Here is a 27,874-nt window from a genome sequence, read left to right as displayed (position 1 = left end):
GTTTAACTCAAGTAATTTTATTATGTAAAATTAGTAACAGTTTGCAACCAATTATAAAACTGCATAAGTCGGTATGCATGGTAAGTAAATTACAAGAAATTTTATGGGATTATTTATGAGACCGCCATAAACAGCATCTTCTATAAAGCAGAAAAAACACTTGGCTTCAGAAATTATTTCAAAGTAAGTATCTGAAGAACTTAAGTAATTAACTATAGGAAAAAAACCACATTCATAAATAAAATGATTAAAATGAAAAAGAAGTTTGACATTCTGTATTATCTTATTTACAATGCATTTTTTAAAATTCTAGAAAATTCCACTTTTCAAAGTGGAGACATCTTTCTTACCTGAACACTGGCTACTCGAGGTGGCAGGATCAAACCCATATTGTCCCCATGAACCATTATCATAACACCAATAGTTCGAGTTGTAAGCCCCCAAGAGTTTTGGTAGGCAAACTGTTTCTCTCCTGGTGTCTTTGGGTCTTCAAAAATAATTTCAAACATTTTAGAAAAATTCTGCCCAAGATGATGTGACGTTGCTCCCTAAAATAAAACCAAACAGTTGCAAGCATAAAAAAAGCATAGCAGTTTATTTAATCAGCTTAAGATAATTAACTATGCCTTGACAAGAAAGTTCAAGTATTCTCAAAAAGTTTTCTTCTGCACAAAAAGTTAATTATTCTACCTAATCATTATTTTAGAAACTTTCTTTAAAAATTATGTTCATAAAATTGATATCTTTAAGGGCAATAAAAAACCTAAACTGATTCCAAATATATATTATTTAAGGGTGCAATGAACATGACTTCTTTCTTGAAGGTCAAATTAAGACATGACACTAAAATGGAAAAGGTCATTTAATCCAGGAAAGGATTCCAAAGGAAGTATGTTTAATATCGAACTTCAAGTGATATGTTTATTTGACCTGACAATAATATAGTCCTAAGTGAAGACAAAGGTAAAGAAAGGATTTTAAAATATTTCACTCCTAAGAACCTTGTTCAGGGATTTTCTTGTTTTTACTTTTTTTGGTGGTCACACCCAAATGTATCATATAAAAATCTATACCCCAAATTGATACCTGGATTGCTCTTCCACTGGCAGAAATGAATGCTTCTACTGTAGTGGTATAGTCTCCTCCTGCAAACTTCTCTTTCTCAGTTTTTCTTCCCTTCACAACAGGAATTGCCAAGAGTTCTTCATACACCTGAGCATATAGGTCAAGTATCTGCAGGACCTATACATATTGTAAATATAAATGTTTTCAGACATTTATTTGTTCATGTCAATTTAGAAAAGCTTAGTTTAAAAAAATAAATGAGCAGAAACTCCTTTTAAATGGTAAAATAATGACTTTTTTTTCCTGAAAAGGTTCATAAAAGTAAACAGTGTAAACTTGGAAAAGGAGACTTCTGAAACTGGTGATCAGCATAAAACAAATCAAATTCAAATTTCTACAATAAAAGTATACCTACTGAAAGATTTTTTTATAAATTTAGGGGATAAAGTAGCCAAAAAAGATGTAGGTATGTGTGTGTACATATGTATATATGTGTATGTTTATACAGAAATATATGTATATATGTATGTGCATTTGTGTACATACCTCTGTGTGTGTGTGTATCTCCTATACATATGTATTGCTAAAGGCAACTGAGCATTCAGTTAAAAAATTCTAGAGAAATCAAAATAAGTAATTAAAAATGAGTAGCTTTTTTCTATCAATTTGGGTTGTACATCAAAGTCAGAATTTTCAACTATAAACAATAAATGATGAAAACTTCCAATTAAGAAGTTATTTAAACTCTAATGCATTTAACAAGTCAAAAGAGTTATCATTTCATGAGGGTGGAACATCTTCCAATTACAACAGGTAACTCCTTAGAATAGGTTCTTCATTAGTTTTTAGGGTGAAAAAGTTTCCTGTCCTTCTGGAGATGAGCTTCTCCAAACTTAGTTAAATTGGTGATTCCTTACTAGCCTTTCAAGTATCAATAGTATCTGCTGGCACTTGGCCTTTGCTAGCAGTCTCTGACAACCCAGGATCATCATCTTGCTGCAATGAGGCACATCAGAGTACAGGTGACATGTATTGTATAAATCAAAGGTTAGATCACTCCATGAAAATCTCTCTTTTGGGCCACTTATGGGTAGATTAAATTTTTACTTTCAAACACTTACTGAATGCCCATCACATGGACAACATTGTGCCAGAACACACACTCACAAAACAAAACAAAAGACCACAAAAAACCTATACCTCTTCTGCGGCTTCTTCATATGTAGCAAAAGCACTGTGCCCTTCCTGCCAAAGGAACTCACGGGTACGTAGGAAAGGCTGTGGATGTTTGAACTCCCAACGCTGTAAAAGAAGTTGATGTAAATGTAAAATGTAAAGAAGTTACAGTAAATTCAGGCACCAAGTGAAAAATTTTTTGTTTTATAGTGACTACTACTTTGTTTGGCATCTGTTTCATAACTGTCAAAATCCAAAACAGTTCCATCTCCAAAAAAAAATCTATTCAATAAATAATAATTAGGCATTCTTTATTCCTATGAAGAATACATGAAATGAGTAAGAGATCTGTACTTACTACTACATTGCACCACTGATTAAGTCTGATTGGCAAATCCCTATGTGACTGGACCCATTTTGCATAGGCAGGATACATGACTAAAAAGGAAAAAAAAAGAACCTTAATAATCTAACAATATACTGGTCACAAAAGAAACATACGAAATCATTTTCAGGGGCTGAATGGGACTAGTCACTAGAGGAGATCAGGAAAGAGCTCCTCAGAGAGGGGCACTTAAACTGAGCTCTGAAGGAAACTAGGGATTTTTAAGAGGTAGAGAAGAGAGTGCATTACAGGCACAAAGGCATGGAGGTAGGAGATGGGATGTGGTTTACATGGAAAAGAAAGTAGGCCAATTAGACTGGATTGCAGACAGTGTAAAGGAAAGTAAAGTGTAATAAGGTGTACTGGAAAAGCTTGAATTCCCAACAAAAGCGTTTGCCATTTTATCCAAGAGGTAACAACTAGGCAGTGGAGCAACACAACCAAACTCGTCCTTTAAGAATATCACTTTGGCAGCTGTAGGGAGAATGGGTTGAAGAGGGAAGATAACTAAACAAGGAGAAGAATGGCTGTTGTAACAGCTCAGGCCAAAGATTTACTAAAGGATAGCATCATCTGTAGTATATAAAGAATAGAGAAGTAGTGAGGTGGCACAGAGGACAGCAACAGCCCTGGAGTCAGGAGATCCTGAGGTAAAATCTAGCCTGAGACACTTACTAGCTGTGTGACCCTGGGCAAATCACTTAAAGCTGATTGCCTCTCCCACAAACCCACCAAAAAGAATATATAAACACACTCAAACTTTTTGCCATCTATTATGTAAATATGTTTAGTTTTTAGTGCTAAGAACTAGAAATTTTAATATAAATTTGCTATTTTAGGTGCTTTGCTCAATATGGTTGGTACTATTTTCCCACATGTACAATAACTGACTCATACAAAATACTAAATGGTCTAAAAGATGAAAGCATACATTTCTAAAAATTGTGCTTGCAGTTACTATAAACAATCAAAAACAGCAAGACTCCTCCTTAAAGTAGGATTAGAGAATCTATTCTCTCAAGTATTCTGACAAAGGTTTTATATTACTTATTATTGTGTTTTACTCAAAACTCCCTAAATGTAAAAATAATAGAAGCAGCGATTAGCATTTATATTCCTAAAAAGCAAAATGATAAGTCACTTCAGGGGAACTAACCAACTTGCAGACCTGAAATAACCAAGATGACTAATAAAAATTGGAAATAGTACAGAACTTTTAAGTACTTGGTACACAAAAACAGAAAAAAGTTAAAAAAAAGAACCTTCTAAAAATTAATTTAATTTTCCTTACAAGAAAGTGTTAAAAACTACTATTTCACTCAATGGAAGGTGAGAGAAAAAAGGCTTTTCTAAGGAGTACTTGTAACAGGAGAATATGAGTTTATCTTATCCATACTAGCTCCTGTGTTGTCTTTATTAAACTTCCTAAAACTTTATATTTCTGGTAACTATCATAAATATAATGGCTAAGGAAAGAGACTTGGAGCTAATACATGGGCACTATCCAATCACCCAAGGCCTTTCCTTACCTGTTTCACTAGTTGGGCGAATAGCTATTGGTTCTGCCAATTCTGTTTTGCCAGACCTTGTAACCCAAGCAACCTACAAAGACAAAATTTGTACTCTGAAAACTCTGAGCAACTAATCAATTAATTAACATTTATCAAGTGCCAGCAAAAGAGGCAAGACATGACAACAGAAGAACTATATCTGCAGGCTAGTGTGGTTTGATTGTAAAGGAATTGAAGGGGAATAATGTGTAATGGGCTACAAAGGTTAAACTAGGATCAAGTTTTAGAGAGTTCTGAGTGTCAAAGAGAAGAATTTCTATTTGTTCCTAGATGTTACAGAGAATCACTGATCTGAGCTTCCTGAGGACAAGAATGATGTTTTCCTTTCATTGTGTCCTCACTCCTTAGCACAGTGCCTGGCATGTGTTAAGCATGAGAATGCTTAGCAATTAACTTACTGATATAGATATAAGAATCATCTGCATAGAGATGACAAAGAAGCCCATGGGAGTAACGAGGTTCAGACAGTGAGAGAATCTAGAGAGAGAACAGAAGAGAACCCGGGATACAACCTTAGGGCAAGCCTACAATTAGGAGGTATGCTATGAAATGATGAGACTGGAAAAGTGAACGAGGAGTAGCAGTACATAATTTTTTGTCTCTGATTGGTAACCCTTATAAGTAAAAATTATGCACAAAATATATATTACCACAGTTCAACCTAGTAACTGAACATCTGTGAAATTATTCTTACCCCTCTGCAAAGATCAAGAGTAATTTCCATTGACTATTGTTTTTAAAATTGATAAATCTGACTAAAGTAGAATTTCCATTTATCCATGAAGACATTAGTATGAAACAGTTTCTATATATTTTATTAAAAGCACATTATTTTCTTATTTTTTTTTTTTACTAAAAGGTTTTTTAAAAGTTAACCTCAGTAACTACAAGTGAAAAAAAAATCTTTTGAGTTCTATGAGAGATAGTGAAGAGTTGAATTTCCACAGAAGTGATTAAGTTGAAGAAGCCACTGAGGAAAAAAACAAGTTAGATAAAGGTGCCAGCAGACTGCAAGTGGGCTCATCCAATCAGAAGACCGTCAGTGGCCTTCAGAAAACCAAAGAATCAGGATGGGGGCCTATCTCGCCTGAACTGGTTCTGAAATATGACTTGGAATAACCAGGAGAAAGCTTTTTCACTTTGCGCTTGCTTAATAAGCTACTTGGACATTAACTTTTCTGCCTGGGGTGAGAAAAAGCACAAAATTACGCACAATTCATGTTAGAGAAAGAGGGGAAACATATTAGGGAGGTATGTAATGGATGTGTAAAGAAGGTGGTGACCTAAATGGGAATGGACCAATCCGTCCTCTGAAGAGAGGATTCGTTCTGAATTAACTCTATATAGCTCATCTCACTTCTGGACTCAGTGGTCTTCCTTCCTAAAAGGGGGAGTTGAGCCCACTTTGACCAAGGCGTTCAATTCCTCTGAACTCTGCTGCAATAAACTTTCCTTGATATCTTATTAGTTTCAAGAGCATTTCTAACAGTTCTGAGAGTAACAATCATGTAAATAAAGCAAACAAGCCAGCTTACCTCAGGGGCAAAGTCAGCAATATGAGTCTTTTCTTTCTCCAAAGCACTTTGTGACACAAACATAGGGAAGTAGCAGTTTTCCACACCCAGTTTCTTGATCCCAGCATCAAAAAAGTCTTTAATGGCTTCCCAAATGGAAAAGGCCCAGGGACGAAGGATATAGCAACCACTCACATCATAGTACTCAATCATTTCTGATTTTGTGATTACCTTTATAAAATGTAAGTTGATAATTACAAAAGAATTTAATGAAGCTAATAACTAAGTGATTAATGGAATATAATAAAAGCAAGTTATGAGTATGACCCTCAAACTCTAAAACTCAAATTTACATGAAAGGCTCTAAATCAAATTCAAATCTTCAAAAGATGTGATTTCATCAGTATAAATCATCTTCCACTGAAGTAAATTACAACCCCTCCATGCTTTAGTAGATTGTTTTCATTGGTAGTTGTGGTCCAAAAACTCATGGTAAATTTTCTGGTGACAAGACTCTCTCAGAAATAAGCTATATTAGTTTTTGGAATACAAATCTACAACCTATCACTCAAAGTCTTTACAACTTCTTACAACCTGTAATCAGAATTTGCATTTCGCAGGTTAGCCTTTGAAAACTTAGGGTTATCCCCACATTGTTGAATATCAGAATAAGATTTTAACGGAAGGTGGAAAATCACATGATAAACGTTTAAAAACTACTTATACTATCTATTCTGTCCTAAATACAATCTAAAAGAACCAGTAGGAATATCCAATTCATTCCAAAGATATGATCAATAGACTGAAAAATAAAATTCGAACAATATTAGAACTGAGATTAAATTTGATATATTCAAGTTTCTTTCTCTATAATTATGTGCAACAGTTAGCATGTAATAATATGTTCAATTCGAAAGTCAAATGGAATATACTCACTTGAGAAAACCAGTCGGAAAGATTTTCTTCTTTTTTTGCTTCTAACCCCAATCTGTAGAAATTAGAAAACAAAAGCAAATGCCCAAATGAAATTACTACTGTTGATATTTAAGGAAAATTGCAAAAATGACTTTAAGCAGAAGGGACCAAGTTATAGCTGGTACCAAGGACAATTCCTCAGGGGAAGAATTCTATTTTCTATTCCTATAAAAAGTACTCAGTTCAAAAATCTTTAGTGGATCATTCAAAAAGATTTACAGTACTTAAAGCCAGAAGCTAGTATACTGATAATGTATTCTTGCTTATTGTTAATGAATTTTGTTTCTCAACGGGAAGATCTTTCCCCATCCATTAATAGGCCAATGTAATCTGCCTGGATCACATGACAGTCTGAATAACATGGAACCTGCGGCAGGAGGAGCTTGCTAAACGGCTGGAACAAGGTGGAACAGGAAGACGGGGAGCCAGAGGAGAGCTGAGAGGAAATTGGTCAAATTCTAGTCAGAGCTGGGAAGAATGCAGGCAAGCAGGCAGCTGACTAATGTGAGAGAAGGGTTTTTTTTGTAATTTGTTTAATGGAGCTGGTTTGTGGAAAGGCTTGGGGATGGGGCTGTCCTCTGCATTTTTATTGTGTACAGATTTCTTTGTTGCTGTGATGGACTTGGCTTTCTGGTATCTGAATAACTGTTCTGGGTCTGTCTTCCATGTAGAGAGTCTGTGATATTTCACAACTCAGACTTGCACGGAGAGATTCATGGCTGCTGTAGGTGCTGTGAATATTGCACTGGCACTACAGCTAGGTGACAGGCAGGCAGCTCAAAATGTATCATTAGGTTGTAAAAGTGGAACAGATGAAAACCATTAGCTCCTTCTGTGTAGCCATAACTGATTTGTGATGGAACTCAATCCCAAGCCTGACTGTCATTCCCTATCAGACACAAAAATCGATCAGGTTGTCCTGTTGTTGATTCAACTATCAAAAGAGAACCTTAATAAAACTGTATGTATTTCTTTGGTTGCTCTTCTGTCTACATAAATTCAGTATATTATGGGGATGTAACCCTTGAAGCAGGTACTGTGACACTGAACCTAGCAGAGTCTAAAGAGCAAGTCTGAAATTAATTAGGCAAGTTAGGTGTAACCCTTTGGGAACATCTGATTTCTCAGATTCTTGCACTGGCTGCACATCTCACTGAACACTCCCAATTCACCTTGAGATGTGTTCCTTACCTCTTTCAAATCTACATGAACCAGATGGATTTCTCTTATACTCAATGGATACTTCTTCATATCTGGCAACATTCTATTATCAGTATGACCAAAATATATTACATTTGATTGTTCTTTAACTTATCTCAGCTATTTCAACATTTTTAGTTCTTTCTTGAGGAATATAATAGGGCAACACTGTGATAATTTACCATGAATTCTAGTAGGAAGCGGAAAAAGTTCACTTGTTGAGACAGATCCTCTCTAAACAGAAAAACTAACTAAAAATTGCTGTTATTTCAAGAGTTCAGACAAGTTCTTGACAATAACATAGCAATGACTGAATCAGCTTATTCCATATGTTATGTCCTTAAATACAAACTATTAGATGTTGTTAATAGCTATCTTCCCAACTTTCAAAACTTCTAATACAGAAAATCTCTTCACAAAGTATATTCTAAATGAACATAATAAGCAAGGACTATGTATATATAAATAAAACACAAGACTCTCAAATGGAATGTGGATCTTCACAACTCTCATCTGTAAATAATCTTAGCTTTAAACTTAAAATCATGTATCTCAAAGGAAGGAAATTTCAAATCTTTCTACCCTTCCTTATATTACCTCCCTGCCTGCCCCTCAAAAAACCTCTTGTTTATATCAAATCTTAATTCCTCATGCTATGGTTTTAGCACTTAGGATAATCTTTACACGTAAGAACTCATTGTGATGAAAATAAGCTGCATATATTTTGAAGTACTTTGATTCAACCAGAATTTCTGGCTTAGATTTTGTGGGGATTAAATTTCCATTTATGAAACACACAGACAGACACAGACACAGACATCTCCAACCCCCCCCTCCCCCCCCCCCCCCCGCCCCGTATACTACCTTGTCTGTTTCTTAGGTCCCTGACCTTCTCCTGCTCCACTTGAAGACATCCCACTCCCATGGTCTTTAGAGGATTCTTTCTTTTGGCTATCATTTGGTTTCTGTGACTTATTTTGCTTTTCAGATTTATTTTCCTTTTCTTTCTTCTTTTTATCCTTGTCTTCAGCCCCAGTGGCAGAAACTGGTTTGTAATCCACTCCTGTCAGAGACTTGTACTGTGCCTTCAACTGAAGGAGTTCCTGCACAGCTGCATCTACTTTATCCTTCCAGATAACAGAAAAGGAAAATACAAGCCAATATGAATCACAAATTATTTTCTATACACTGAACAATAATCATTATGACAAATAATGCTCATGTCTAACAGATTTCTAAAGAAAACAGAAGTCTCAGAAGGAAAGAGAAGCATAAATAAAACAGTAACTTTTGATGAAATTACATAAATAGGTTAGGTACTGTGGCTGAGGTGCAAAGAAAAGAGGCAAGACAAAATTATGACTTAGTCTGATGGAAAACTAAAGTAAAAGTAATCAAAACTGTAGAGTTTAAAAAAAAGAGGGTTAGAAATTTTTCCACTAAGCCCTTCTTCGTAAGCCCTAAAACATTCCCAATGGACTCTTGAGGCAAAATGCCTTCCACATTCAGAGAAAAAACTATGGAATTGGATTGCAGAATGAAGCAGAATATTTTCTCCTGTGTTATGTTTGTTTTTTCTCACAGTTACTCCCATTCATTTTAATTCTTCGATGCAACATGACCAATGTGAAAATGTGTTTAATAATAATGTATGTGTAGAACCCATATACGATTGCATGCCATCTTGGAGAGGGAGGAAGGAGGGGGAGAAAATCTAAGACTTATACAAATGATTGGAGAAAACTGAAAACAAATTAATTAATTTAAAAAAAGAGGAAAAATCCCCCCCAAAAGAAATTTTTCCACTAACATCTGTAACAGAAGTCTAAGTTTTACATATTTGTATTATATATAATATATATATACACACATATGTGCACATAAATATACATGTATGTACACACACACAAGTTTTAGGCTAGACAGGTGACTTCCAGGGAGTTCCAGTGAGGTACTTGCATTACAATTAACAAATTGAGATTGCCTAGAATACTAGCAGATAAAAGATTTGCCTAATCCAAAATACAGCAGGAACAAAACAAAGTTATGTCTTTCTGATTCCTAGGCCACTCAACTATCAAAATAGAACCTTAACAAAACTGTATGTGAGTATTTCTTTGGTTGCTCTTCTCTCTATATAAATTCAGTATATTGTGGGGATGTAACCCTTGAAACAGGTACTGTGACAGAGAACCTGGCAGAGGTCTAAAGAGCAAGTCTGAAATTAATTAGGCAAGTTAGGTGTAACCCTTTGGGAACATCTGATTTCTCAATATCTTGCACTGGCTGCACATTTCACTGAATACTCCAAATTCACCTTGGGACGTTAGATCTCTAACCATGAAGCTATGCTATTTTTTTTCATAATGTATGATATATTTTCTAAATTTTTTAAAAACTCCACATATTATTCCACAAGATCTATCTCTATTATTTCTATGAACATAATAATAAACTATCTTTTCAAGAAGACTTATGATAATGTAAGAATGGTTCATAAGAAAAAATATAACACCCATTCCTACTGAAAACACTGGAGACCCAACAGCGAGACAGAAAGAGAAATCCCATCTAAAGTTTACCGTAGACACCAAAATATTTGGGAGTCTACCTGCCAAAACAAACCTAGGGACTATGTGAACACAATTACAAAACACTTTTCGCACAAATAAAGTCAGATCTAAATAATTGGAAAAACATCAGTTGCTTGTGCATAGGCTGAGCTAATAATAAAAATGACAATTCTACCTAAATTTATTTATTCAGTATCATATCAAACAATCAAAAACTATTTATAGAGCTAGAAAAAATAATATCAAAATTCATCTGGAAGAACAAAAGGTCCAGAATACCAAGGGAATTAATGAAAAGAAATGCTAGGGAAGGTGGCCTAGCCATACCAGATCTTAAATTGTATTACAAAACAGCAATCATCAAAATCACTTGCTACTGGCTAAGAAACAGAAGGGCAAACCAGTGGAATAGGTTAGGTACATAAAACACAGTAGTCAGCGACTACAGCAGTCTACTGTTTGATAAACCCAAGGACCCCAGCTTCTGGGCTAAGGACTCACTATCTGACAAAAACTGCTAGGAAAACTGAAAAACAGTGTGGCTGAAACTGGGCACAGAACAATGCCCAACATCATATAACCAGAATAAAGTTCAAATGGGTACACAATCTAGGTATAAAGACTGATACATAGGGGAGCAAGGAATAGTTTATTTCTCAGATTTATGGAGAATGGAGGAATTCATAACCAAACAAGAGATAGAGAACATTATGAAATGCAAAATGGAAAACTGATCACATTAAATTGAAAAGTTTTGGTACAAAGCCAATGCAACCAAGGAGGAAAACAGAACTAGGAAAGAATTTTTAGAACTAGTGTCTGTGATAAAGACTTCATTTCTAACTGAGTCAAATTTATAAGAATACAAGCCATTCCCCAATTGATAAATGGTCAAAGGATATGAAAAGGCAGTTTTCAGAGGAAGAAATTAAAGCTATCTACAGGCATACAAAAAATGCTCTAAATCACTATTGATTAGAGAGATGCAAATCAAAACAACTCTGAGAAACCACATCACACCTATCAGATTGGTTAACATGACAAAACTGGAAGATGATAAATGTTGGAGAAGATGTGGGAGAGCTGGAACACTAATTCATTGTTGGGGGAGCTGTGGGCTGATGCAACCATTCTGGAGAGCAATTTGGAACTATGCCCAAAGGTCTATAAAAATATGCATACCCTTTGACCCAGCAATATTGCCTCTAGGGTTGTCTCCCAACAAATGGAAAATAAATGTCTCCAATAAAAATGGGACAAGGACCTATATGTACACAAAATATTTATAGCAATTCTTTTTATGGTGACCAAGAACTGGAAATCAAGAGCATGCCCATGTATTGGAGAATAGTTAAGCAAGTTATGGCATATGAATGTAATGGAATATTGTGCTATAAGAAATGATGAACTGGCAGACTTCAGAAAAACCTAGACTTATATGAACTGATGCTGATTGAAGTGAGCAGAGCCAAGAGAATATTATATACAGTAACAGCCACAGTGTGCAAGGACTATTTTTGATAGACTTCGCCCTTCACAAGGACTTAAATATTTCTATAAAGGACTCATGATGCAAAATGCCAGTTACATCCAGAGAAAGAACTATGGAGTTAGAATGAATCAGACTATTTTCTCTCTTGTATGTTTTGTTCTTCTCATGGTTTCTCCCATTTGTTTTAATTCTTCTATGCAATATGACTAATGTGAAAATGTGCTTATTAGGAACGTATATATAGAACCCATATAAGATTGCATGTCATCTTGGGGAGGAAGGGGGAGAAAATTTGGAACTTATGGAAATGATTGTTGAAAATGAAAACAAATAAAACTAATAAATTTGGGGGAAAAAAGAAAAAAAAATATACAAACACAGACCTTAGTGACTTTTTCAGCTTTTAGTTTCCGAACTTCATCTCCTTGGGCGGCCACTCGGTCAAACAAAGCTTTGGCTTCAGGTGTATCAGGACCACCGATTTCAATGATTTTGGCTGGACTTGAAATTGAACTCTGAAATGGAGGATGACTAGGCTTGTATTCTTGTCCAGTTTTTTCTTTATACTCAGCTTTTAGGGACAGTAACAGTTTCACAGCTTCATCAACTTTATCCTGGGTTAAAAGAAAAATCACAAATATATACACAAAAGGTAAAATTATGAAGATAAGTAATAGAAGTCACAGAGACTTAATCAAGAAAAGTACATAAGTATCTTTTGTAATCCTTAAATAATCAGGAAAATATTCCTGCAAATTGTTTTCCCTATTTTTAATTGCGAGCTAGTACTTTAAGGTTTGCAAAGTGCTTTATATATCTCTCTTAATCAATAATCCGTTGAGATAGGAGTTCTTATTGTACCCATTTAATGAACAAGGAAATGGGCTGAAAGGTTAAAGTGATCTGTCCAGTGTAATGAGTAAGTATTTGAGGCTGGATTCAAACTCAGGTCTTCCTGATTCCAAGTTCCATATGTTAGCCATGGCACCACCTTGCTGTTACTGATACACTGAAAGCAAGGAAGAGTTAAACCATCTGACCTAAAAGCACAGGGAAAGAATCTAAGGAAAAGTTAAGAATTGAACTCATATGTATGATACATATTCAGTTCACAAGAAGAAATTTATTCAAGAAGTAGATTGACCTTCTATAAATCAAACATCTCATTTTGTGTACAATGAAAGCCAATTCGAAGATGTACCATTTGTAGGCCCACAAGTTCAGGCAAAGGGATAAAGAGGAAAAAAATTCAGGGTATAGAAAAACCATTTTTTAAAACTATCACTGTTTTCCTACGTAGCTGCTTAGTTATTGGAGAATGTAGGGAGAAAAAAATGCTATAGCCCAATCACAATTTAAAAAGCAAGAAATTACACTTTCAAAAGTTGGAAATGAACTACATAATCCATCATATGTAAGGAACTGTAAGGACTACAGGATGTGGTCATTCTGGTGATTTTAATTGCATTCCTGTATACATATATATATATATATATGTCATACCCTTTGATATAAGAACTTTCTCCAAGTAGCAATCTAAAGATTGTTTTATTTAGTCTCATCATTCCTAACGTCAGTAAGGATAGCAACAACTTTAGAAGACAGAAACTGCATTTTTTTGTCTGCTGTTTTTGCAATACATGGTGTCAGTCTAAAGAAATAAACCACTTCTGAGCAATGAAAGTAAAAGGTAGCTTCTGGCTTATATGCTAAAGGCCCAACCATGAACATACCTTTGGAACTTTTTCAGATTTCAGTCTCCGGACCACTTCTCCTTGTTCAGCCACTTTATTATACAATGCTGTACTGTCTATTGAACTTGAGCATGTATTGGGGGGCACCAAGGGGGTAAGAGGAGATGAAGTGGAAAGAGAAGAAGCCAAAGGGAGACCACCTGGTTTGTATTCCTGGCCTGTCTTCTGTTTGTATTCTGCTTTTAAAGTTAGAAGCATTTTCACAGCAGAATCTATCTGATCCTGACAACAGAAAAAAGAGAAATGTCAATCATCTCTGTATATACATTTGAAAAAGGAAACATACACATTTTAAAATTAGCTGAATGAAAATGGAGAAATGTCAAGAAATATCAAATTATTTTCTTGGTCATTTCTGCAGAGAAAGGCACATTTAAAACAGATCCTATTTTGTAGTAAAAGCAAATAATGAATGGCAAAGAAATAGATGAGACATCATTCAAACATTCTCTGGGAGTGTGAGATTACAGTAATCTAACAACCCTGAGTAAGCAGAAAATAAAGACAAATAAGAAATAATCAAGACAAAATGATAACTTATAGAACAAACTTCACTTTATAATGATTGGGGAACTAACTATTCTGATTCACTAGAATATGGATCCTAAACAGATTATCAGTTTTCAAAGAAATATGTTGAATAACAAAAAAATATCATTGCAAAATAAAACTATTCATTATATTTTTTTAACTATTTCAAAGATTCTTTAATTTCATCAATGCAGATAAATCCCTTAGAAGATGTCATTCCATCTCTAAACAACAGTCCATCCATGCCTACTCATACTTCATTTCAAACACATTATAATACATAGATACCAATCATTATTTAACGGTTTTGGATAAAATGATAATGATAACTGAACACTGCTGCAGTTGATACAGGAAACTGAATGAAATCGATACTCATCCATATGCTGTAACATATTCATACTTTTTAAAATTCCTGATTTTTATATAAGATACAAATGACTACTAAAAGTAAAATGAAGAAAAAGAAAGGGTGTGTAAGGGTGGGGGAGCAAGACAGGGGAAGAGATAAGGGGAATAAGGACTAGGGAGCTAATCCTGTTGAACTTTCTAGTTGTTTAGAATCTAGAATAAATATTGAGGACAATAAGAACTCCATCATCATGTGGCAGCCTTTATTTCTTACACATTTTCTCTGAATCATTCAGGACAGTGTTCTAGACACTGTGGGCACAATATACATATGAAGCAGTATGGTATGTGAACTAGGTCTGGGCTTGAAGCTAGGAGACATGGGGTCAAATACTGATTTAGACACTGTAAGGATGAGCAAGCAGCAACCTTTAATCTCAGATTCCACATATGTAAAATGAGAACGATGATTACACGACCTATTTCAAAATAAGAATAATTTGCTGATTATATACTTTCTTAAAGAAGGAACTTTAAGTTTAAACATGATATAGTACACAGTGATGAACATACAAAGCTCCCAAAGTGTAAATACACATGTAAATAACTGTATGTATATAAGGACATGCTAAAGTATGAGACAAATCAATCACATCTGGAAGAAACTTGAGAAATTATTCTCAGTAAAAATGAGAACAGATGTGGTTCCTCTCTGCTAAAACTGTTTTTACTCTACATTTATAGTTATTACCTCCAGCAGTTCTACTGCTGTTCTCTTTAGCTCCCATATCCTGAAATCCTGTCCTGCCACTATAACTTTCTCTTAGTGTAAGAGTACACAAGTCAATAAAACTCAAGGGGAGTTCACACATTTCAGTTGTTGGTCTCTGAACTCCATCTGGATGGCATAGAAGAATTACTCAAGAAACTAAATGATGTGCAAAACTAACATTCTCAAAGAATTCAAATCAATTCAGTAAGCATCAGTAAGCTAGATACTGAGCTAAGGGATTAGGACAGAAATAAGAAAAGCATACAGTCTAATTTGGGAAGACAACACACATAAGGAATCTGAAATGGGGATCAGGGGACCACCATGGAATAACTAGTGCAGGGTCATGATGTTCTATAAACTGAAATTCAAACAGAGTTGCTAATAGGAAATAGAGAGTTACTGCAAAGTTATGAGCCCTCCCAAAAGGAAGACTCTGGGAGGAATTTTTTGTTCTATCTCCTAACCCTCCAATCAGAGGAGAGATGAAGCTGAGAAATTTGAGAAGGTTGTTGTACATCAAAAACCAAGTCAATCATCATGGTGGAGAGAATTCAGATGATCAGTTTATCCTGGAATAGGCATGATGTTCACTGGAGTGGAAACCAAGTGAGGCCACTGATGAAAAATGAGATCTCTTAAGCCTAGTTGAATCAGAGCTACTGAACTGCATACAATTCTTCATAACCTCTGTGTACATGGTCATCAATTTCAACTGAATCTTTTTTGAGTGTGAGGATAAATTTATTAGGATGATATGAATCTGTCATTTCTCAAATCAAATTTTCAGCAAACTAGTAATTTATAATTTTATTTTTAATAATTTTTCTCATCAAGTTCTGTGATTTCTCTAGTGAATATCTGTCAATTACTGCTGTGTGTTTCTATGGCAAAGAAATTAAACATTTCCTAATTAAAGAGATTTCTGGAAACATTAAAAAAAAATGAGAATGGAGAGTAAATAAAACTGATGCAAATGATATGGAGAATTTATAAAAAACACTAAGCAGTCTGTGATAAAGGAAAAAGATATCCAATGAAAAGATCTCCCCTGTTTTAATATTACAAACACAAAATACATCCAAGCTCCTAACAGCCATCACAGCTGTAGTCCAAACTACCAGAAGGCAGTATTACATAATAAAAGATTATCTTTGATAAAAATTGAACACAATGGTGCCTAATTTCTAAAACTGAAATATAAAAAAGGGGGTTTTGTGGATTAGAAATAAAAAAAAGGTTTAAAATAAAAATATTTGTACATTCAAAATTTCCTTTGAAAGAAAAATATTTTTTAACCACACACACAAAAAAAGCTTCATCCATGTCAATCAATTAGAACATTAGAGTTTTCTAAAACAGACAGTACTACTCAGCTGGACAGGTTTTTGTTTTGTTCAAATGAAACTTTGGAGGAGGCATTTGGCCAGCAAATGTAAAAGGCAGAATCTATGAATTTTTTTAAAAAAGGATCAGGTTTGTTTTCAGTTTTAAAAAATGGACTTATACATAAAGCATATGAATCATTTGTATTTAGTCAATTAAGTAGCAGCAAAATTAGATATTCATAAAACAATGAATAAAAATTACTGATCTCACAAGACCTAAACCTCCCTCCCCCAAATCCCTGAAATGTCAATGGGCTCAATTCTCTGCATATGAACAGTCTCCTACTTTTTGAATTTCACTTTAATCTTTAAGCACCATTATTTCATAATGACAACATCAATTAGACTTTAAATAGTGAAAATGTCTACTTAAAGTGAAATTTACTTTTTCCTCCTCCCCTTCAAACCATAACACTGAAAACTTCATGTTAAATTTGATCACACTTTGTTCTCAAGGAGTATCTTAGTGTTCAGTGCCATTTATTATACCTTTGTAGATCTTTTCTGCTTACTACCTCACCTTGTTATACTACTTTATTGTAAGCGGTCTGCAATCTATGGAACAAGAAGAGGAGGCTGGAGCAAAAGAAGGCTGACTACAAGAACAAACTGAAGATGGATATCCAGGTCCCTAATTCTGACCTGTCTTATGTTTATACTCTGCTTTTTACAGTTAAAAGTTCTTTCACAGCATCACCTATCTGAACCGAAAACAGAAAAGGGGAAAAAAAAGAAAAACAAAGTACATACAAGTTATATCCTGAAACAACTTCCTCATGTCAAACTCTGACCAGTCCAACTGCATATCAAAGGGAATATTTTATCCCTAAAGGAACCATACTAAATACAACATTGTTAAAAAGAAAAATACCCAAATAAAGTCATTATGGATAAAAATCTAAAAGCTTACATATGATACAATACCAAGCCTTACAATTAAATGGATATCTGGTGCTTATAATACCATACCACCACCTTGAAATCACCGCTCTAAATTAAATGGTTTACAATAATTCTACTTACGCACTGGGATAATTATCACCAGGTATGAACTTCAGTACTATTATTTAATAAGTGTCATTGTATAGTGGGAACAGAACTAGTAAGATAAAGCTTTGCCACTTACTGACTTATAACTACTTTACTACTTGTAAAAGAGGAGGAGTAATATTTATACCTACCACCCTTATAGGACTAATGAGAATATTTTGTAAATATCACAGTAGAATACAAATGTGAGACACCATCAAACAGCTATCTTATTAAAATGTAGCAACCACTAAACTTGAAAGTCTAAGTTTCACCAGCAAAATGAACTCCCATGTCTCCATGACTTTAATGGAAGTATGAAACACAAACACTAAACAAAAACCATTTACCTACTCAGAGAAAGAGCTGAATTCCTTTCCACTGGCTACTGAAATCACACTAAATAGTAAATTAGTTCACCAAAAAGTGAAAGGAAAGGAGATCAATACATAAATCTCAGTATGCTTTAAATAAATAGAAAAGAAGTATTCATTTGAAGGATACAATTTGAGGATAAAAGCAGTGACTCCAAGCTACAACCAAAATGCAGCATATATGCTGTGAAAATCATGACCTTTGCACTCAAGAGTCCTTAGTGAGTTGTTGTTCTTAACCTGAACCTGAAACTAAAACTCTGGAGGAAATGATGTGGTATTAAACCTTAGTCTTTTGTAGAGAAGAGCAAAATCCCCTAAACTTTGGAAAGGTTGAATAAGGCTTCAAAATGTACTCCAAAGGACAGGAAATACTAGACTGGTGCTGAGGGGCCAGAATTCCTAAGAAGTATCATTCCTTGAAATACAGTTCAAGCACAGATGTCTAGGGATCTACTGGGTAATGTCAGGTGTGATAATTCAGGCCCAAGATCAAGGAAACTTTAAAAAGGAATAAGCTTTTATAATGTGCTACAAATTGCAAGAAATAAAATTTCTTTGGGCATTTAGTGTTAGGGTTTTCATGGGCAGCCTGAAACCCACAGGCCTGAGCTAGAGGGTCTAAAAAGATATGTATTATGTGTAGGGTAAGTAGATTACATTCCTGCATTTATAATGTCATAATTCACTTCATTAAGCTTACCTTTGAGGCCTTTTCAGCTTTGAGTTGACGAACCACTTCTCCTTGTGCAGCAACTTGATCGTAAAGAGACTTATTGTCTAGAGTAAAGGAACTCTTTGACATGGAGGAATCATTTTGTACTGCGGCTGGAGGATTTCCGGGTTTGTATTCCTGGCCAGTTTGCTCTTTGTATTCCGCTTTCAAGGCCAAAAGTTGCTTCACAGCTACATCCACATCTTCTTTGGCTGCTTTCTTTGCTTTTAATTCTCGAACCACATCTCCCTGAGCAGACACTCTGTTATAAAGGGCTAAAGCATTCTCTGGGATCTCAAGATCCTTACGCACAAGTGGTGCATGATTTTCTTTCAAAGCAGTGATCTTCAAAGGCAGAAAACAAAAATGAAATATGCAGTTCATGTGGAATGCAGATAATAAATTCTCTTAAAACACATCCTTACAACACATAAATGTAACTTTTCCATCCAAAAATGGCTTTACATTTTAATTTTAATAAAATCGAACCATAGTTAACAGAGATCTTTCCCTGCAAAACGGTCCTGGAGAAAAACTACTTCAGGAAGAAAATGAAGTATCATAATCAATCAATCAACAAGCATTCATTAAGTATCTAATATGTGCCAGGCACTATATGAGGTGATGGAGACATAAAGACCAAAGTAAAATAGTCCTCAATTTCAAGGACCTTATATTCTATTGTGTGAGACAACATGTACACATCTTGGTATACATAAAATAAATACATGGCAACTAGGACAGTAGGAAAGGCACTTGGGGGAGGAAGGAAAGAGGGTAGGTGGAGGGAGAATCAAGAAAGGCCTCAGGCAGCAAAAGGCATTTGAACTGAGCCTTAAAGTAAATGAGGAATTCTGAAAGGCAGCAGGGAGGATGAAATGAATTCCAGGCCTGAAGGCCAGATAATAAAAATGCATATCTTACATGAGTCATTTATTAATAAAGTAAACATGGTTGGATGACTGATTAAGAGAAGTAAAGACTGGAAAGATAGGTTGGAGGTTAGAGTGTGCAAATAATATGATACTCTCATTTAAAATGTTTTAAATTACCAACAAAAGAGACACAAATAAAAAAATAACCATGAGAAGATTATTTATGAACTTTCAAAAAATTGTATATCAGCAAACTTATCCTGAAGGAGAGAAAGATCAATAGCAGTTTTCATTTAAAAAGATTTCATGCCCTAAATTTTGGCACAGAGAAACATAATTAAAACAACAAATGCTTGTTCTATTTAGTTCTTTTAAAAACCCTTTTAATTCTTTTTTAAAAAATATTTTATTCTTTTTCAATTAATATTTTTCTTGTAATCATTAACTTAAATATATTTAAGGACAGAAATCTAAAGTTCATACTCATTTTCATATGACAAGACCAGTTGTCTAATACGGAAATATAAAGTACTAAACAATTCTTGCTAATTTGTAAACATATCTATAAGATGAATGCATTTACCTCACTCTTTGCTGTTCCTGCTTTAGTCTTTTCCTTTGAGCCAGATGTTGGCATTTCCTTTGTATGGCCATCAGGGATGTATATCAAAATGCATGGGGCTTCTTTGCAACTATAGGGACTAAAATGAAAAGGAGGTGGGGGGAGGGAATACCATACAATGGTTTGAATACACATTAAAAAGAAAAATCTGAATTAAATGCATACGACAGTTTTCAAAAAGAGACACAGAACTAATCTTTTTAAGCTTCAAGCTACAATAGTTCATTTGACTACTCTCAACTCCTAAGAGACTTTTCAGTCTCACAAAGGCACCTATATGCAGATTATTTAAGAATCTCCCAACTTTAAAGGGTCTACAAAAAGTTACTAAACTGCTTATATCCATATGGTCCAGTTATACACCACTATTGGGTCGACATTCCCAAAAAAATAAGAGAGGAAAAGGATCTATGTACAAAAATATTTTAATGGTTCTTTCTGTATTAGCCCCAAACTGTAAACTAAGGATATATTTCCCTACTAGGGAGTGGCTAATCAAATTATGGCATGTAAATGCAACTGACTATTATTTTGTACCACAAGAAATGTTAAAATGGTCAATTTAAAAGAAGGAAGACATTATGAAATGGTGCAGTATGAAGCAGAAGGGGAATAACTTATACAAAGAAATAACTGTGAAAGACTTCAGAACTCTTAATCAATGCACAATGATAAACTGAGTCTAAAAGAATATAAAACATCCCACTCATCTCCCAACAGAGACAAAACTTTAAATTCAGCAAGAAAGTATTTTCAGATAAAGCTTGCATGGGAATGATTTGCTATACAATATAGGTATGTATTGAGAATTTTGTTTGTTTCTATTTCTGTTTAACAGGAAAGGGAAAGATTAATAAAAGAAATACTTGCTACCTGAAAAAAAAAATTTTAAAAGGTGGAAAAAAAGGCTAATAAATAATGACACGTCAACTTTTTATTTATATCTAATTTTTACTGATGTGGAAAAAACCTAAGAGACAATATTACAGAACTGCTAAAACACATATTTAACTTTTGCTATGACATTAGGAGTACTATGCTATACACAGGCACAGAATAAAAATGCTTATAGTCAAATACATTCTACCAGAAATTCTAAAAAATACACTTGTGTCCCTCACCTTATCATATAATTTTCCCACTAAAGAAGTACTGATCCCAAAAGCTTTATGTCCACTGCCACTTCCTTTTAACTTTTCATCTCACTTGAAGGACCTGTTTCTCCCAATAAACCTTTTCCCTGTAACAAGAGTTTATTTGCTCTATTACCCTTGATGACATAAAACTATGAACTGAAATAGCCAAACTTTCTCAATTAGGGAAAATGTGTAAAAATGGTAGGTGCATGGGGTGCGGGTAAAGCAACAGAGTGAGCACTCCACCTTGTCAAAGACAAGGAAAAGGAAGCCAGGGGAAAAAAAGAATGTAAAAAAAAAATTAAACAATGTATTATACGTCCTCATTCTCTGGGTTATCATCAAATTTAAAATTATTGATGTTTTATTGGTTGATAAAATAAGACTTAAAAGTAAAGTCAGGGTGGCTAGATGGCACAGTGGAAAAGAGGTCAGGAGTACCTGACTTCAAATGTGGCCTCAGATACTTGACACTTAGTAGCTGTGTGACCCTAGGCAAGTCACTTAAAGTGACCACCTAGTTAATGAATGAATGAATGAATAAACAAATAGATGAAGTCAGGACTAAAAGGACAAAAGATACATAAAAGGAGGAGCTCTATTCCAAATACTATTATTATAAAAGCAGATTTATTTATTTATTTATTTTGCTCAAGGGCAAAGTATATCTTCAAAATCTTTCATGTCAGCCAATGAAAATGATTAAATGTACTTTAAGGACCAGGTTTTGACTTCCTGATGGAGATGGGCTAAGAGGAAACTTCTAAGAATTAGAAAAAAATCACTGCACATCATATTCTAATAAAACTCTAACAATCCAATGCAACTGTTATTCATCTCTCAAAGATATTCTAAATGTCCATTTAGCACTAATTCTTAAGTTTTTATACAAGAAGTTTAGTAAAAATTGAAGAGGTGGTTATCACAACAAAAGAAAAACTTCTATTCAGACTAAAAGACATCTTAAAAATCTAACCATTTCACTACATAAAGACCACTTAAAACTTACATTATTCATATTAAAAATGTGCTTTCCTAAAATGCAAAATTTTTATGTTATATAAAATAATTCCATTGATAATGTTAAATATAGATATAAAAGTGGCAATTTAGAAGTCTACACAGGTGTTAATTACTTAGTAGATTATTACTCAGCTTGAAATATTTAATACATTAACTTTAGGAAAAAAGATAGAATTCACACTCATCATTCTGATAATCAAGAATATCTGCTTACCTAAAAGGTTCATAGGGTTGATCACAAATAAAAAATCCTCTTCTCTGCAGTTGTATTATATCTCCTTTCTTTAAATCTTTAAGGCAGGGATCACCTAACATTAACTCTTCTTGCTATAAAGACAGTTTAAAAGAAAAACATTTTCTAAAAATGTAAGCAAGTGAAAGACTACAAGAACATATTTAAATATAATAAATGGCTATAGCATTTGTGAAACTTATGTATCTCAGAATTTTCCTATGGCTTCAGCAAATCCTAAAAAATAAACTGTTCAGAATCTTGTGACACCACCTCTCCCCTTAGCAGAACTTAAACATAAGGCACAGGTTTTCCTAGAAAACAAAAATCACCTCCTATAGAAAGTAAGTATAAGACAAAACTTAAAAAACTTTTTAATAGTATGACCTAATTCTTGTAGCATTTCCAAAAAAAAATACTATATACTATAAAATACTATATAATATTTCTTAACAATAGGAAGAATTGAAAATTTCTTGAAGACATATAAAGCTTCTGCTTCCAAAAAGTCTGTTTTGTTAAGAGGATAGACTAATAATTTCTTCATTGTGATTACTGAAAAGAATTATGGGCCAATTTTGACTTTTACTCTTTTAACAAGGTAAAGTTTAATAGTGGCCTATAACGAATGGGGGGTAGTGATGATTTTTCAGTTCCAGATAATGGAACACTGGTCGAGAAGTACAGCTTTTTCTGGATTCCTAATCGGAGATTGGAATCAACAGCTAAAAACCTATCCAAAATCACTCTATACTTTAATATGACATTCCTTTTAATGGCTGAAATACTACTATTGATTGCATTTTAAAAAAATAAACATTTCCAAAGTATAGACAGCAGCAGGACCAAATGAACATTGAAATGACCTTGCTATTCTTGTTGATGTACTGTTTGAAATCTTCATCTTTTCCAATAACCGGCTTAGTGATGAGGTGCTCATAAGTGACACAAACTGTTGGAGTAAGAGGAGAACTTGCAGTCTCTGCAAGCCAGGTAATCTTGGTGGTCTTCTTGTAGTCCTTGTTCTCTAAGTTCAACTTCCCATCAAGGGATACAATTTTTCCATTTGAATTCCTAAACATAAATTGGAAAAATATTTCAAAGAAAATGAACCAAAACTCCAAAATGTTTGTCTTAACCTCAGTGAATTAAAAAGTTTTAGCCATTTGGCATTACAAAATTTAACATATGAATTATTAATATACTACCCATAAAAATTCTTCGTGATATTAGCATAAACTCAGATTTAAGACTACAAATAAAACTCAGTTTAGATATAAGTACAACAGAAGAATAGAATCTCACAAAAGGAAGATCTCTCAGATTTATAATCCAAAGCTTTTCAGAAGCCTGAGTACTCTCTATAAACTGTTAACAAGTTCTACTTTACACTAAACTGGAACCTTATCCTGATCCTAGTTCTATCCTATGAGAATTCTACCTTTACATTTAATAAATTTAAAACCTAATTTATCAGTGTTACTTATTACAGGAAGCAGTGTGGACATAAACCACTTTAAACCAAGGAAACTCCACTTAAGATAAAGATCATGACATTTCTGTTCAAAATATAGGAAACATCCAACTTGTAAATGTATTGAAGAATTAACACTGGATCACAAAAAAGAGCATTAAATCATTAGGTCATTTTTGTTGACTCCGTTCCACTAGTAACTCCATTTCAAAACAACTATGCTATCATAATGGTGCAAAACTGGCAACTGAACAAAAAACATAGCGACTCCTATATTTAACAATTTATACACCTGGGCAGAGGTAGCAGATTAACTGTACTGGTCAGAAACATAAGAAGTAACTGTTCAGAAATATCTTAAAATTAAAACTTGATAATAAAAGACTATTTCTTACTTGTGTATTTTAGTGATGATGATGTTGCCCCAATTTATAAAGGTTACAATCTCACCCTCTGATAAGGTCTCTGCGTCAGCACCTTCAATGAGCACTTTGGGGCCATACCACACAGACTTCAGGCCGACGTCAACATTCTGTATCACAAAAAATGTAAAAGCCTCAGTATGACAAACTCTACTGATAAAAATCTGAATCCATGTATTATACACATTATGTACTAATATGTGTATCTGATTACTAAGTGATAGTATGATATAGTGGATAAAAGGAAAGGACTTGGAGTCAGAAGACCTGGGTACAAATCGTTCTCAGACACTGGCTTGTGAACCTGGACAAGTCACTTAAATGGTGAGACTCAGTTTCCTCAGCTCTTAAAAAGGATTTGGATTCAATTTGGCCTCCAAGGTTCCTTCCAGTCCTAAATCTATGATCCTATGACCTCTAAGGCACTTTCCAGTTTTGAATCTATGATACTACAAAGAAAAATCATTAATCTGTGCAATAATTATGCTTCTTTGAGGCACTGTCTAAATGCTACCATTTTATAAAAGTTACTCACTGCTCTTCTCAAACACTTTTGAAATGAAATTTGTTCTAGCTTTCAAATAGTTTCAGCATTACAAGCATTCAATCCCTTATTGCCCATGTCAACCAAGTGCTACCTGCATCCATACTAGCTTCCTGCTGCTGTCACAGGAGTAAAAAAAGATGAGACCATAAACGTGTGATGATAGGAGCAACACTGACAAGTAAGGCCACTTTAGTAGGAAAGTGTGGTATACTTTAAAGTACAATTTTCAAGGATAGTAGCTACACAGGGACTTTAAGAAAATGTTGCATTTTCATCTCAAGGTGCTACATCAGGACATCACAAGTTATCTTGGGAACCTGGAGAATGTGGAGAAAGTCTGCATCAGGTTGCTGCCACAACTAGACAAGTGTTACCAATATGTGGCATCACACAATCAGTAGCAGCATCCTGAGAAGGGACAAAAAAACCTCCCAACAAGGGAATAAATACAATTCACTAAGTTTTGCCTGAAAATTCAAACTCTGAAAAAAGTAATGACACTATAAATAAAGACAAAAAAAGGAAGAAAATGGAATATTATGTAATTATAATGACCAGGCTTTAGCCCCAGAGGAGACATGCTCCCTTATCTAAAAAGGTCACTAGGCCATGATTGTGGAGCATTGAATAGATATCAAACCCAGGCAATGGGTTAGTTGAGCATGAATTTTACAAAACTGTTTTTTTCCTTTTTCTTTATTGTTGTTTTTTACAAGGAATGGCTCTCTGGGAGGATGGGATGTATTTGGAGATGAAAGAATTATAAAAGTAGAAGACAGCAATAAAAATTACTTTTTAAATCTAATGATAAAATGTCATGCATAGCCAAATATATGATGCTCCTGCATTTTCTGACAATCTTTTACTTCATGTTAACTTAACTTTACCACTTTATTATTATTTTTGTTAAGTATTAACAAGCTTGGATTATTCAGAATGAAATCTGGATACTTAATATTTCAATCTGAGAACTATTCTTGCTTCAAAGTGATGGTCCAAAAAGTGGACTACAGAAAGTGAGGTCATATGCTACTAAGCCAGATCAAACTTGCTGCCTACAAAACTCCTCAGTGCAGTCCAAAATACACTAAAATGTATTGTGAAATGTTAAAATACAACACAGATAATGTTAATTTGTGGATTTCTAAGTCAGTACGTGGCCCACTGTTTGAGTTTGACACCACTGTATAAACTCTCATGGTGCCTGGCTGAGTAATCAGAAATAGGGCTATGGCCTAAGAGAGGTTAAGGGGCCTGCTATGGAGAATAACACCATAACCACAATTGAGGCTGCCTCCCTCTTTAAGTAGGGAAGATAGTTAGGAGTTACTTGAGTAGAGTCAAACTGTGATCATGTGATGCTCCACATCAATCCCTGCTTTATACAGGGACCTTGTGATTCTGTGTGTTCACAAACCTCTTTCTACAGAGCACTGACTAAAAAGCAAATGCCACAGGATAGTAAACTGATAGCAGAAAGAGATCTTTGACACCATCTAATACAAATGTTGGACAAAAGTCTAGAAGGGGAAACATCAATTTCTATGTTTTAAGGTGGATAAGAGAACTATTTAATCAGCAAGATATAGTAAAAAGAACACTAATTTTAACAAGGAAGACCTGAGTCTGAATGATTTGCTAGCTCTGTAGTTTTCTACCTATGTGACCTCTGTGGGCCTCTTCCTTATCTGTAAATTTTAAGAGATGGACTAAATGGTTGCAGAGGACACTTCTAGTTCTAGATTCTATGATCTTTCAGAATGACACCAGGTACAATAGGTACGTAGAATTATCACCCCCTTAGCAAATGGGGATGTTACATAAATAAAGATGTTTCTTTGGAGCAGGAGTTCTTAACCTTTTTTTGTGTGAGGGACTCAACTTTGGCAGGTGGGTAAAACCTATAGATCCCTTCTTAGAATGTTTTTAAATGCGCAAAACAAAATACTAAGGATTTCAAAGAAAACCAATTTATAGGAATGAAATTATTAATTTAAAAAAAAGGTTCATGGATCCCAGGTTAAGAACCCCTGTTCTATATACCTCCGGATGAAAGGCAAAAGTCTTAGGATCAAAGATTTAGAAATGGAAGGAAGGGGTACCAATAAATATTATATCTGAGAATTATTAAATTTTAAGAGAGGGAAGAGATTTTATGAGTCATAAAGTTTCCTACTAGACTTGTTTGCAGATGAAGAAATAAACTTTTTCTAATGGTTTAATTCTAGGAAAACATTTGTAGTTTATGGTCAAGATGTTAAACATTTCCTAAGAACAACTTATTTCCCTTATATTACAATAAGAGAAATAAATACAAAAAATTATGATTAGTTCATCACCAAACCTTAAGAAATTATGCTAGCCATAAAGTACTTCCCATCAGTCATTACTGGCATGATGGCACAATGCTTTCTTTCTAAACTCTAACCATTTTCCTAAGAGAATAACATTAACAAAGTCATAGTGTGACCTTTGGGTGTTTAGCCACTTCTTTCATCTCTTCCTGGGCTTCAGGTATGTTCACCATGATCACTTCCTTCTGTAGTAAAGCAATATATCGAGGAGCCACAGGGTCTATAACCTTCAAAAATTAATTAAAGAGTAATCAATAAATACCTTACATTAAAAATCCTCTAGTCAAAACCAAAATGTCACACAATCAAAAGGCATGACACAGG

At 34.3% G+C, this 27,874-nt stretch overlaps 1 protein-coding gene across 1 annotated transcript in view; it reads right to left on the bottom strand.

The window, feature by feature from the left end:
* Nucleotides 1-27,874, bottom strand: part of EPRS1 (glutamyl-prolyl-tRNA synthetase 1) — a 69,541-nt gene that overhangs the window by 18,824 nt on the left and 22,843 nt on the right. The window contains exons 14-29 of the mRNA XM_072647800.1: nt 27,667-27,777; nt 24,623-24,759; nt 23,620-23,827; nt 22,736-22,848; nt 20,324-20,441; nt 18,854-19,210; nt 13,685-13,927; nt 12,335-12,565; nt 8,751-9,013; nt 6,648-6,699; nt 5,733-5,942; nt 4,156-4,228; nt 2,600-2,679; nt 2,266-2,367; nt 1,087-1,242; nt 351-548 (exon numbers count right to left, since the gene is read on the bottom strand). Of these exons, the coding sequence (XP_072503901.1) occupies nt 351-548; nt 1,087-1,242; nt 2,266-2,367; nt 2,600-2,679; nt 4,156-4,228; nt 5,733-5,942; nt 6,648-6,699; nt 8,751-9,013; nt 12,335-12,565; nt 13,685-13,927; nt 18,854-19,210; nt 20,324-20,441; nt 22,736-22,848; nt 23,620-23,827; nt 24,623-24,759; nt 27,667-27,777 (2,652 nt within the window). The remainder of the gene's footprint in view (nt 1-350; nt 549-1,086; nt 1,243-2,265; nt 2,368-2,599; nt 2,680-4,155; nt 4,229-5,732; nt 5,943-6,647; nt 6,700-8,750; nt 9,014-12,334; nt 12,566-13,684; nt 13,928-18,853; nt 19,211-20,323; nt 20,442-22,735; nt 22,849-23,619; nt 23,828-24,622; nt 24,760-27,666; nt 27,778-27,874) is intronic.

The sequence above is a fragment of the Notamacropus eugenii genome, chromosome 2 (assembly GCF_028372415.1).
Source record: "Notamacropus eugenii isolate mMacEug1 chromosome 2, mMacEug1.pri_v2, whole genome shotgun sequence".
Taxonomy (NCBI): Eukaryota; Metazoa; Chordata; class Mammalia; order Diprotodontia; family Macropodidae; genus Notamacropus; species Notamacropus eugenii.
Note: the sequence above shows the minus strand (reverse complement) of the source record. Positions and strands in the feature narration are given on the sequence as shown.